At 55.9% G+C, this 12,940-nt stretch overlaps 1 protein-coding gene across 1 annotated transcript; it reads left to right on the forward strand.

Moving 5' to 3' along the window:
* The first annotated feature begins 1,777 nt into the window (after nt 1-1,777).
* Nucleotides 1,778-12,385, forward strand: LOC119098897 (transmembrane protein 209-like). Its single transcript, XM_037221942.1, has 11 exons — nt 1,778-1,842; nt 2,575-2,758; nt 4,302-4,646; nt 5,800-5,941; nt 6,288-6,397; nt 6,933-7,082; nt 7,423-7,516; nt 8,694-8,819; nt 9,635-9,732; nt 10,678-10,887; nt 11,674-12,385. Exons 1-11 carry the CDS (start codon nt 1,778-1,780, stop codon nt 11,797-11,799), a joined length of 1,650 nt encoding a protein of 549 aa, XP_037077837.1. The 3' UTR covers nt 11,800-12,385.
* Nucleotides 12,386-12,940: the final 555 nt, after the last annotated feature.

Consider the following 12,940-nt stretch of genomic DNA (forward strand, 5'->3'; position numbering starts at 1 on the left):
AACTCTTCCTGCCATCGTTTGAGTCACATTAGGTTTTCAACTTGAAACAAAGATCAGCATGACGGCTTGATATTTGCGTGGCTGGCGTAGTAAACCAGTGACCTTACTTCGTGGGGTCAAGAAGGTAATTATTGTACCTTGGAGAGATACCGTTTTTATTTTTCCATCGTGAAATGGGTAGCATGGATGAAATAAGTGAGGAGTCCTTGTGGCAGCTTCCTATTTTGTACCAGGTTATGAGAGGAGTGTAGAAGGTCAGGGTGTACTTTCCTACCTAACGTTAGAAAAAATCATTGTACACCATTCGTCGTGTTTAAGGCAGGACATATTGTAAATAATCTCAAAACAGGTAGAATCATGCTTCTTCCTTCGAATTTGAATAACTTCGATGGTGGGCCCCTGAGCGCCGCACGCACCGCACCGCCTGGACTCCCTAGCGCCGTTTCTGCGTTGCTGTTGTGTAAATACAATATTTCTGCTTACCAAGAACTCTACAAAATGTACGGAACCAAATTAAACCATTCGTCGTGTTTAAGGCAGGACATATCGTAAATAATCACAAAACAGGTAGATTCATGATCTTGCCTTCATTTTTTTATAATTACGATCGCGAGCTCCCGAGCGTCGCACACACACAGCACCCGCGACACCGGCGCCATTACTGCCCATCGAGCAGCATCAAGAACCATAAAATGTACCCGGCCAAGGTAACAAGAATCCATTAAATTTGATCCTTGACGCCAACGGGACAGATTATTTGCACAGATTATTTGATGTGCGCCTTAAACAGACGAATGGTGTGCAATTATTTTTTCTAGTGTTAGGTGGGAAAGTACACCTACACCAGTAGCTACTTCCCACCATGGAAATAAACAGTGGAGGTGTGTGCCTTATTCTGCCATGTGAAAATGTCATGAGCGTTACTGATGATGGCATTGCGATTGAGCATCATTGTTTATATATTGGCTAAAACTATGGACCCATCAATGAAAAACAGCAAAAATAAAGCTGTTCATTGATTGGTTGTCAAATCAGCTGCATATAATTTGTGGACTGGAAGCATAAACTGAAGTGCCCAATGATGGTTTGGAAACATCCAATAAGCAAATGTGAACCCATGCCTGAGCATGTGTTAATGTGGTGCATGAGATTCTTGTTTCATCTAGCAGTCCCTTGTCATAAACCAACACAACCAGATTAACAACACAGCTGGATGTAGGTGCAGCCTAATAATGAGGAAATCAGTGCATGTTACAGGTGAAGCCTCTGTGCCCCTCCTGTACCTTAATTTAGTTGAAAAATTTCAAATTGCAATGCTACGTCAGACAAATGTGTGGATTTTAAGATAGTGGATATCTGGCCCATGGCTGATTAAGGTATTTATCTCTGGACTCTGACCACCAAACTACTAAATCACATCATGCTACTTAAACCAGGAGCAGGTAATACTTCCAGTTATTGGCATCCAGTTATGGTCACCTATTAAGTCCAAACAAAGCCAAGCCTCCCACCTCTCAATATGCAGATTGTACACCCATTATAAAAGAGCATGGGAAATTTGTGATTTGATGGACATTCTGACAAATGCTGCTTGGAGTTGCTGGCATCTTTGTGCTACCATGCATGAAACACCTGATATGTTAATTTCTGAATGGAAGGAGGGCTCAAAGCACTCACATGTCGCATGCACATGCTCAGTGATCTCCCATGCTAGCATGCTGGTGATGTGGTCTGGTTCTTTTATGTTTCTTCGGCCTTGCAGGACTGAAAACACAAGATGGCAGTCAATCAGTTTGTGTCAGAGGTGCTGCTGCGCAAGAACTTAGGTGCTGTTTCACGACAGTCAGCCTTTTGGATTATGATTAACCTGTTCTTGTCACTCTTCATCACATTAGAAATGTAAGTATAAAAGTAGATGTAAGTAATGGTGCATGCAATTGAGCAAAAGTGGCATGCATATGTAAATATATATTATTTTGTGATCTGCCAGTGTTTGCATATGTTTGGGCCACTAGTGTGTCTATCTTTAAGGCAAACCATGGGCACTGCTCTAGAGTGCCTGTGAAGGTGCATGGAACCCCAATGTTTATTGTTTCATGGTTTTTAGGTGTTCAGGTTAATTATTGGGACATCCATTTGTCAAGCATCAAGGCATCTATCATTTAGATATTGGGGTACCTACCAGCTGTAATTGTGCACAGAGGGTTTTCTGTTTGCAATCACTTGCCCGATTATATTGTGGGCAACAGGTCTACGAGGTTGTGCAGCGAAGTTTGTTTATATCTGCTGACATAACACTTAGTGTCTGCTTGACTTATCTGCCCATGCTACCCCTGCCTGCATGTTTTGCAATGCTGCTGGCCTTATTCTGTGTTGCCACGTGTTACCATGGTAAAGCTCCCCATTAGACCTGAGATGGGGGCCAGGTTCAGCTCGTACCTGGCCCCCAAGCTGCTGCATGTGTGTCCCATCTGACAGTTCGCTCCCAAGACAGGTGAGACAGGTACTACGGCGCCTACCTGGCCTCCAAGCTGCTGTATGTGTGTCCCATCTGACAGCGTGCCCCTGACACAGGTACTACGGCTCGTACCTGGCCTCCGAGCTGCTGGGCGTGCCACTGCTGCTGCTCTGGCGGCTGGAGCTGGGCGTCCTCGTCATCAGCTGCCTTAACCTGGCCGTCCACATGACCCGCTACCTGTACCCGGGCCTGGGCTGCACCGTCTTGAGCCTGACGGACGAGCAGAAGCGCCTGCTCAGCGTGGGGCGGCACGGTGAGGGCTGGAGCGTCCGTCTCGGCCGCGCGTCCCGCCGGTGGAGGCGGTCCGCAGGGTGACGGGGGGGAGGGGAGCGGGTCGGTGCGGGCCGGCGTCTGCGACGTCGCTCGCCGTGGTGCTCGACCAAGTTCCTGTGATTCCTAGGCTTGCCTTCTCCCATACTGAAATCAAGGGCATAGATACACTTAAATGCTCTGGGTGTGGTTACACTGCCATCCAGATGAAAGGGCTTTGCACCATTTTTTGGAAATGCTGTTATCTTATTCGATGCATCTCGAAAAGCTGTAATGTAATGCCATGTGGTCTTAAGGGGGGGGGGGGGGGGCTTCACATTCATATAGGGCTTTGAACTGAAATAGCCATCTTGAATGCCTTTCGGTGCTGCTCACAATCCTGCCCTTCTTAAGATGGTAGCGCCTCTAGTTTCTGAGGTACACGCCCGTGAAAAGAGAAAAAAAACATATTGTGGGGAATATTTCAAAGTCAACTTGGCATTCATGACATCATAATAACAACATTCAAACCCTGCCATTCCATAAGCCATGCGGCGATCAAGGCCAAGAAAAATATGATTGTCGAGGCGTTCACATCTGGCGTTCGTGAGCGCTGTCTCAAATAAAGTGGCCGCCAATTGGTTCTCAATCAGTGCAATGTGCAAGGAACGATTACGGAATCAAACCATAACGCATTGAGAAGCATATTTACTATGCAGAGATTTGTGCTGTCTAGAGCGGTCTTTTCCAATCAAAAAGTTTGCCAATAGTTATTAGTCAGCACATTTGATCATATCTGATGCTTGCTTCAATATCTATAAGTGTGAAACGTATCCTTTAAGTTCAAAATTTGGATGAAATTTGTGTGTGCCAAGAGGATGCTTAATTGCCTAAACGTGAAATGTTTCTTAACTATTTACCTGATGGCACTGAGGCCCTTTTGGTTTTGGACGGCAGTGCATAGCCCGCCGCTCCTCGTTCACGCTGTTGTTTATGCGCCGCGAGTGGATGCAGTTTTTGGTATCTTGTCAACTCTGACCAGGGTGTCCCAGACGTGACCACCTGGGTAACTTTGAAATGGATAAAACACATGCAAGTAACAGCATCACGCATTGTTGGGCAGTTGCATGCAAATGTCATCTACAGGTCCAAATGGCTCGCTGACTTGAGCCAAGAATTTCAAAGCTAATTCTATTGCACAAGTGGCGTCTTTCTCCTTCAAAGCCATCGTGATGGGGCTGGGCTCTTGGCCTTGACCGGGATGCTCTGTCGCCGACTGGGAGCGGGCCCGTCGTTTTGAGCGTCGCCAGCGCTCTCGCCGCCTGGCGCTGCACCCTCTGACGCGCGTCCGTGCTCGGTGGTGCGGCCAGACCCGGCCATCGGCAGCCGGCCCCGGCCGGACCGGAGCGCGACCGGCGCCGGCGGCTCGCCCGCCACGCCCATGGACCTCTCGGCGCTGAGCTGGCTGGACCGGTCGGACCAGGTGGGCGGCAGCCGCGCCCTCTCCGCCTCCGTCTCCTCCTGGGGCTACCAGGACGGCTCGGCCAGCGCCGGCTGGACCACGCACGGCTCGCCTTACGGCCAGCACGGCTCGCCCTACGGTCAACAGGGATCGCCCTACGGTCAACAGGGCTCGCCCTACGGTCAACAGGGCTCGCCCTACGGTCAACAGGGCTCGCCTTACGGCCAACAGAGCTCGCCCTACGGCCAACAAAGCTCACCCTACAGTCAGCCAGGCCCGCCCTTCGGTCAGCCAGGCTCGCCCTACGGCCAACAGAGCTCGCCCTACGGTCAGCCAGGCTCGCCCTACGGCCAACAGAGCTCGCCCTACGGTCAGCTAGGCTCGCCCTACGGTCAGCGCGGCTCGCCGTACGCCCAGGTAGTTTGGCATGCTTGTCTCAGGCAGCCGGGCACATTGCTGCGGTATTCTTCCGTGAGGTCTCACCTCAGCGTCAACCCGCAAGCGTGGCGCTCTATTGTGGTTTGTGAATTCAACGCTGCACTACATATCGCCGCTATGGCGGTATGATATGGCTAGGTATAGCGCTGGGCGCGTGTGACATGCCTTACAGCGAGACTGACAGACATGAGGAGGTCGAGGCAAATGATTCACGTGACGTGGGTGTTATAACCACCAAATGCATCGCATATTCTCGACAGTGAGGACATGCGTTCTTCACAGGCTGGCATCCTGGGACTAGGGCTTACATATGCTTTAAATATTTGTGGTATTTTTGGCTAATACGTAATGCTATAACCATCTCACAGTCTGGACCAGTCGGTTGCACGAGTCAGTGTCCACACAAAGTAATCTTCAGCTAGGATACTGTTTTCAATGTGATCTAACGACAGCAGTCTTGCGACGGGGTGTAGTCATAAAATTACACCATCACAAGATGTGCTGACGATATGTGCGGAAAAATAGAACATCTTCATTGTTCTGTCATTTCAGTATATTTTCTGTGCAATGCGCAATTGTTGGGATTCGTGCAAAATTCGATTCGGTGCAGTGGCGTAAAAAATCTATATAGATTTACACGTGCAAATATAGATTTACTGACGGTTGCAACCGATGTGTGTTTGCCAGTTGATCTTGCCACGCTTCCTGTTTTTGACTTCGCAGCGTTGAAGCGGTTGTAGCTGGTGCAAACCGAAGCACGTGCATGTTGATGTGGCTGTCCTATGCTTACTGGGCGTAGTGGCCCCCGGCATATGGCACGTGTGGACCTCTGGCCGTGTGCGTTGTGTCGGCAGCGTCTGACCTCTGACCCGCATGGCGTCGGCGTCTGATCTGTGCGTGACCTCTGACCCCTGTGTCGGCAGTGTCTGACCTCCGTCTGACCCCCGATCCACGTGTCGCCCTGTGTCGCCGGTGTCTGACCTGCGTCTGACTTCTGACCCGCGTGTGGTCATGTGTCTCCGGTGTCTGACCTCTGACCCCTTTCCCGGCAGCGTCTGACCTCTGTCTGACCTCTGACCTATGTGTCGCCGGTGTCTGACCTGTGTTTCACCCCTGACCCGTGTGTCGGCAGCGATCGCCGCTGGCGCCGCCGTCGGTCGGCCGGCCCCGTATCAGCACGCCCGTCAACCGGCCGGCCATCGAGATCACCGACAAGGACAGCTTCCGACAGTACATGGCGCAATACGAGGAGGCGGAGCGACGACGCAACGCACGTGAGTGCCGTCCCCTCCCCCTCCCGTGCGCCCCGGCTCGCAGTCGATCGGCTGATGTGGGCGGACGGTGCCGGGGGTGCGCACTGGTGTGATCGGCGTCGGCCTCGTCAGTCGCGCTTGTCCGGTGTGCGTCTTGCGTGATGCTCACCGTCCGGCGCGTTGAAATGCGATGGGTGTTGTTGACACCTTGGGGTCGGCACACTTCAAGCAACCAAAGTGAGATCGTGTGAATGCGAAAAGTGCTGCGTGTCAGGGCGTTTATGGACCGATTGCATGTCTTGACGTCTGATGACGGGGGTTCAGGGGATGTTGTAGCCTTCAAGACTTCAACCTCTGCTGTTTTCAGTGAACGCGTCGATGGAAGCGTCAGCCAATCAGAGCCAGAGCTTCTGGAATCACAGCAATTCCTCTCTGGCGGACTTGTTCACGCACTCACCGCAGAAACACGTGTACCAGGTCAGTGGCGTGGCACCGGCCGTGGCGTTATTTGACGACGAAAGGTCGGCGGAGCTACCTGTGCGCTGCCGGGCGCGCGTGCTGAAGTCTTGTGGAGAGCCGGCCCGGCGGCGTAGTGACGGCGAAGTGGCGATGTTACTCGTAAGCGTTGGGCAACTGGCATGCGAGGCTGGGATGTCGTCAGTCACCCCCAATCCGGGCAACGTGGTCAACAATCATGCTCCATAGGGCTAATGTCTGACCTTCAGTATTCACTGATATCGATTAAATGGTACTAGTTTCGGATGTCAGTGTTAACGATCTCTCCAGTGTGATATTGCGATCTCCCTGGACACCATCAGCGTTATGTGGGCATCACCTGACATTGGCACGCTCTGTCAGTCTGTTTCCAGGACCGCTGGTTTACTCCGCGCTGTGCATGTGATCGTCACGACCTTGCGCCTCGCTTCTCGAGCGTGCACCCTTTGACCGCTGTCAGCCGTGCTCCGGCGAGTCGCGGTGCGCGCCGCCACCTGACGCACCCCTCGCCCGCCAGCTGTCTGTGCGCGACCCGCCGGAGACGGACGACGGCTCGGCCGCCGACGAGAAGGCGGAGAGCGCACTGCACTCGTCACTGGACCGCACCTGGGCGCGCCTCGACGTCAGCCGCGACACGCTCTTCCGCTGGACGGAGAACGTGCGCGTGGTGAGTGCCCGGCCGGCCGCCAGCCGTTCGGTGACGTCTCGCACGCGGTGCGAGTGACGGCGCCCAGAGCGGCGCTGGCGACGACCGCGGCGCGGCATTCGTCGTGATAAGGTCAAATGAGAACCATGGCGTTGCCCCAGCAGAGACGCCTTTTGCCTTGATAAGCGATTTTTGGTAGCCTGGTCGCACGCCAGGGATGTATGCTCGTGACACCGGCCACGCACTGGGCCGGCGCGTCCGCGCGTGCCGCGTGTGATCGCCGACCCATGCGGCGTGTGAGGAGCAGCTCCAGTGTGACGTCACCGTGCTGACGGTCACGCGCTGCCTGGCGCTGTTCCAGTGGCTCTGCCAGACCATCCTGGTGCGGCTCGTGAAAGAGATCGACTCGGTGAACGCCGCGCTGAGGAGACACGGTCTCTCGGAGATGCAGATCGGTGAGTGGACGCTCCGTGGCGCAAGCGGGAGCCTATCCTGGCATCTTTCCTCTCCGGTACACACGGCCTCTCGGAGGTGCAGATCGGTGAGTGGACACCCCGCCGCGCACGCGGGAGCATGTCCTGGCATCCGCCCTCTCCGGTACACACGGCCTCTCCGAGGTGCGGATCGGTGAGTGGACGCTCCGCCGCGCACGCGGGAGCCTCCTCTAGCACCCACCCTCCTTGGTACGCACGGCCTCCCGGAGGCGCAGATCGATGAGTGGACGCCTCATGGCGCACGCGGGAGGCCTTCCCTGGTCCTTACTCTCTCTGGTACACACGGGCAGCTCGGTGTGATCTCGCGTCGCCCGTGCGCTGCGCGGTGCACCGTGTCCATATCGGGCGCGAAGTCGAGATCATTTGGTCAACAAGGGGCTCGACGTTGTAGATGTCGATGACACAGTGTTTGTATAAGCTGTCACAAACACGGTATTATTTGCAATGCTGTGTTGGGGATGCTGCCCCCATTTCTGACCGCCCTAGTACTGGTCACGCCAGTTCGAATTGCTGTATTACTGACCACCCCATCCCAGCTCTGACTATCTCAGCTCTGATCATCTCAGGTCTGACCATTTCAGCTCTGACCATGCCAGCTCTGACCACTTCAGCTCTGACCATCTCAGCTCTGATCATCTCAGCTCTGACCATCCCAGCTCCGGCCATCTCAGCTCTGACCATCTCAGCTCTGACCTTCTCAGCTCTGACCTTCCCCGCTCAGACCATCTCAGCTCTGACCATCTCAGCTCTGGCCATTCAGCTCTGACCATCTCAGCTCCGACCATCTCAGCTCCGACCATCTCAGCTCCGACCATCTCAGCTCTGACCATCCTAGCTCTGACCATCCCAATTCTGACCATCCCAGCTCTGACCATGCCAGCTCTGACCATGCCAGCTCTGACTATCTCAGCTCTGACCATACCAGCTCTGACCACCCCAGCTCTGAACATGCCAGCTCTGACCATCTCAGCTCCGACCATCTCAGCTCCGACCATCTCAGCTCTGACCATCCTAGCTCTGACCATCCCAATTCTGACCATCCCAGCTCTGACCATGCCAGCTCTGACCATGCCAGCTCTGACCATGCCAGCTCTGACCATGCCTGTGCTGACCTGCTCAGTGGTGCCTCTGTCGACAGGCGAGGTGGGGCTGGATAAGCTGAGGAAGACGTCCCAGCTGGTGCGGGACGTGCCCACGCTCAACGCCGTCCTCCATTTTCTCTCCGTCTCCACGCACCAGGAGTACGTAGTGTTTCGCATACGAGGTACGTCCTGGTCAAGGTGTGAGGTGCATGGTGGCGCCACGCACTTGGTGTACCGGGGGTCGTCACTGAGCGGGGCGTGTGCGGCGCACCGGGTCTTCCGAATTAGACGATAGAGACAGTAACTGGGGGATACGTTGGGGTCTTCTGGCATACCGGATGCAGGAAGTCGCATTACAGCTGGGGCCAGCGCTTAACTCTGCTCATTTCTTATGTCGACGACCTGTTTTGGTGCAAACCAGATGGACGTTATCAAATCTGAGGCCAAAAGCACAATATTCGCTTTTCTAAGCCATCAGTCCATCTATGCATCACGTTGACAGGTTTATGAACTCGGTGTTTGCCAGGGGAGGGGGGAGGGGGACTCAGAAAGATAAAGCTTTGTGAACTCGGTGTTTGCCAGGGGGAAGAGGGAGGGGGCTCAGAAAGATAAAAAGTGTTCTGAAGGCCTCAGATCTGCTGCATTCCATCCCTCTGGGGCACCAGCGAGCCATCGCTGCTGTGCCTCGGATGTGTGGCGTTCCATCCCTCTGAGGCACCAGCGAGCCATCGCTGTGCCTCTGATCTGTAGCGTTCCATCCCTCTGAGGTACCAGCGAGCCGTCGCTGTGCCTCGGATGTGTGACGTTCCATCCCTCTGAGGCACCAGCGAGCCGTCGCTGTGCCTCTGATCTGTAGTGTTCCATCCCTCTGAGGCACCAGCGAGCTCTCACTGTGCCTCGGATGTGTGGCGTTCCATTCCTCTGAGGCACCAGTGAGCCATCGCTGTGCCGTGGTGCGCAGCTCTCGGTGACGAGCCGGCGTCTGCGCCTGTTCCAGAGCTGAGCCGCGGCGGCTGTCTGAAGGAGTTCCGCTGGAACGGCGGCGGCACACTCCGGGGCAAGGCCTGGGAGGAGCACCTGCCCACCGACTCGGCGGTACGGCGCCGGCCGACCGCGCCCGCGCGCCCCTCTGTGCACCTCCGGCCGCGCCCGCCGCTTCGGAATCCATCTAGGGTTTCACTCATACGATTGACTTGAGCTTTCCTAGGTTGGATATTTGGATTGGAGCCCTTTCGACCAGGCAAGATCATTTCAGAGCCATGGGATGAAGGGGACTGGATGACGGTGGGGCAGGACCGCGTGCACTTGGGGGCCGGCCGCCGAGCTTAAGCCCGCACAGGGACCCACCCGCAGGGTATGCACTGGGCGTCTGGCCGGGGTCCCCTCCAGGGGCCCACTCGGCCCACTGGTCGCCGGCCTATGCAGCCTGCCCTGGACGAGCGGGACGTCGCGAGGGTGCAGGATGAAACATTTTAGACGATGAGAGGTCGGATAGATGTTTGAGTGTTTAAATTTAGATCTCTAAGCGCTGCAAACACCGATCCATGCATCTTAAGCCGTATACGATCGTAGTTATTTAGTGGAGCGAATCGCAATGCAGTAAAAACGGAGAGAAAATACGGACGGGGTGTAATGCAATTCCACTGCATGTGATGTTGCGGTCATGTAACGCCAGATGTATTCCAACCCGACTCGAGTGCGCCCATTTAAAGACTGCTTTTGTTTTGAGGCACAGTAAAGATCATATGTGAACGGGCCGCGTGACGGGTTCGGAGGTGCGCCAGCGGGACGTCGCGTATCCCTGTGTCTGCCTCTGGGATCCCCACGCGCGTCGCCGTGCTCCGACGCCTCCTCTCCTGCCAGTGTCACGGCCTCACGTGCCCCCCCCCCCCCGTTCCCGTTCCTGCCAGTGAGACCCTGACACCGTCCTCCGCGTCTGCCAGCGCTACCCGACGTGGCCCCCGTCGCCGCCCGTGTGACCGCGTGTGTCCCCCATGTGACGCCCTCCTCCCTCACGCCGCTGCTGACCGGGGCCGACAGCTGGTGATGCATCTGCTGGCGGCCTACATGGACGCCCGCCTGCCGCCGCACCCGTCGCACCCTGACGGGCGCACCTTCACAAACGAGCACGTGTGCCGGGCACCGGACGAGCCGGCGGCCGGCCGACACCGGCTCGTCATTCACCAGACCGAGATCACGCCGCCGCGCTTCTCACTGGTCAGCGGCCAGGAGACGCACCAGCTGGCCAAGGTGAGGTCTGCTGCATGCTGCTGCTGCCCTAGAGGAGACGCATCAGGTGGCCAGGGTGAGGCCTGCATGCTGCTGCTGCCCTAGGGAAGACGCACCAGCTGGCCAAGGTGAGGTCTGCATGCTGTTGCTGCCCTAGGGAAGACGCACCAGCTGGCCAAGGTGAGGTCTTCATGCTGCTGCTGCCCTGTGGAAGACGCACCAGGCGGCCAAGGTGAGGTCTTCATGCTGCTGCTGCCCTGGGGAAGACGCACCAGGCGGCCAAGGTGAGGTCTTCATGCTGCTGCTGCCCTGGGGAAGACGCACCAGGCGGCCAAGGTGAGGTCTTCATGCTGCTGCTGCCCTGGGGAAGACGCACCAGGCGGCCAAGGTGAGGTCTTCATGCTGCTGCTGCCCTAGGGAAGACGCACCAGCTGGCCAAGGTGAGGTCTGCATGCTGTTACTGCCCTGGGGAAGACGCACCAGGTGGTCAAGGTGAGGTCTGCACGCTGTTGCTGCCGTTGTTGTGGGGGTGGGGGGCCTTGGGAAGTCGGCGAGTTGACCTGACTGAGGCGAGCCAGTTAATGGCGGGGCGCGGAGTACCGAACGTGCCCAGTTCTCTTGGCGCGGCAATTATCAATGGTCGTCACCTTTTTCCCGTTCCCGTCAGGACGTCCTTGTTGTGCGAGGTTTTGGACCGAACCGACCCACCAATGGAGAGTGGAGTGTGGTGTGAAGTCATCCGCGGCCAGCCTATCGCTGAAGACGCCAGAGGCGTGACGGCTGCTGATGACGCCTTCGGCGTTGCAGGGGCGGAACAACCTGTTCCACACGCTGCTGCTGTTCCTGTACATAGTGCGGCACAAGCACGACTCGATGCTGGACAAGATCCACATCGGTCCGACCGGGCTCAACATGCTCTGGATCATCGAGTGACGCCTGGCCGAGGCGCTGGCGTCGGGGCTGGGCCGGGACGGGCCGCGCGGTCGGTCGGCGGTCCGCCCCGTCCAGTAATGACGCCGTCCGCGGTGGTCGCCTGGTGACCAGGACTGCGCGACGCTCAGGCGGCCGCTGGCCCCGGGGCAGCTCGTGTGACGTCACCGGCGCCGCAGCGGGCCGGGCGGTGATCGGAGCGCGCCGGGCCGGCGCTGGCGCTGCGTTACAAGCATCGCGGCGCGGTTCTCCGGGCCGGGCATCACCCCGGCTGGTTCAGCCCGTGTTGTGCGGCGTTTCCGTTGGCAGCGGGCTGCTTCGAGTCGGTGGCTTCGCACTGCTTGGAATGGATCGATCCACACGCCCATTATTGAAATTGGGGTGCTGCATATGGATAGCTCCTCTTGATAACGGGCTCGATGTTGTCTAAAGCGATGCTGACCGCACCGTTTTGAACGTGATGGATTGCCCGCCGCGTATGGTGAAGCTGTTTTTATGGCTCATTTGGTCTCATGTGCGTTTTCATCAGTGACTGTGATGTCAGCATACAAATCACATGCTCATTACCAGTGTTGTCGACAGTGATGGAACAGAAGATGTGGGAAGCTACCTATCCGGGGACGGCACGCACGCTTTTGTGGCGACAGACGCGCTGGGCTCTGAGCGCTCGGTGGCTGTAAGCAAAACATGTGATTGTTGGCCTCCGTCGCGATTAAATCTGACCCAAGGTAACGTCACTTTCCCGGAACGCGTTCTGGAATCGCATTTTGGGTGTTAAGAGCTTTTAATGTGATGTCGCGATGATCAGAGCCGTTAGCGGGCCTGGGGCTGAAACTCTACCACCGCCATGTTTTGCGTCCGCTGCAACCTCAGACCTGACCCAAGGCCACCATGTATTAAAACGGTCCGGTTTTAAGTCACTTGAATGGAACACTGAAGGTGTGAAGTGATAGTCTAGTGGAGCACGTAGGTCCGTCTAAACTGCAAAAGGAGTAACTGAGCACTATCCCAGTTCAGATTATCGCTTACCATATACGTTGCCGTTGTTCTTCCACTGCCTCCAAACTGCGCCTGCTGTGAGCAACAATGAAACCTAGACATGGGATGGAACGTTTGCATATTTAGAATATTTGCTGCAAAAACA

This window comes from Pollicipes pollicipes, unplaced genomic scaffold (assembly GCF_011947565.3).
Source record: "Pollicipes pollicipes isolate AB1234 unplaced genomic scaffold, Ppol_2.1 Scaffold_4740;HRSCAF=5597_pilon_pilon_pilon, whole genome shotgun sequence".
NCBI classification, from domain to species: Eukaryota; Metazoa; Arthropoda; class Thecostraca; order Pollicipedomorpha; family Pollicipedidae; genus Pollicipes; species Pollicipes pollicipes.

Coding starts and splice junctions, on each gene's coding strand:
- LOC119098897 (XM_037221942.1), top strand. CDS start 1,778: ATGGCAGTCAATCAGTTTGTGTCAGAGGTGCTGCTGCGCAAGAACTTA. Junction 5,942..6,287: donor GGAGCGACGACGCAACGCAC/GTGAGTGCCGTC, acceptor TGCTGTTTTCAG/TGAACGCGTCGATGGAAGCG. Junction 7,517..8,693: donor TCTCTCGGAGATGCAGATCG/GTGAGTGGACGC, acceptor CTCTGTCGACAG/GCGAGGTGGGGCTGGATAAG.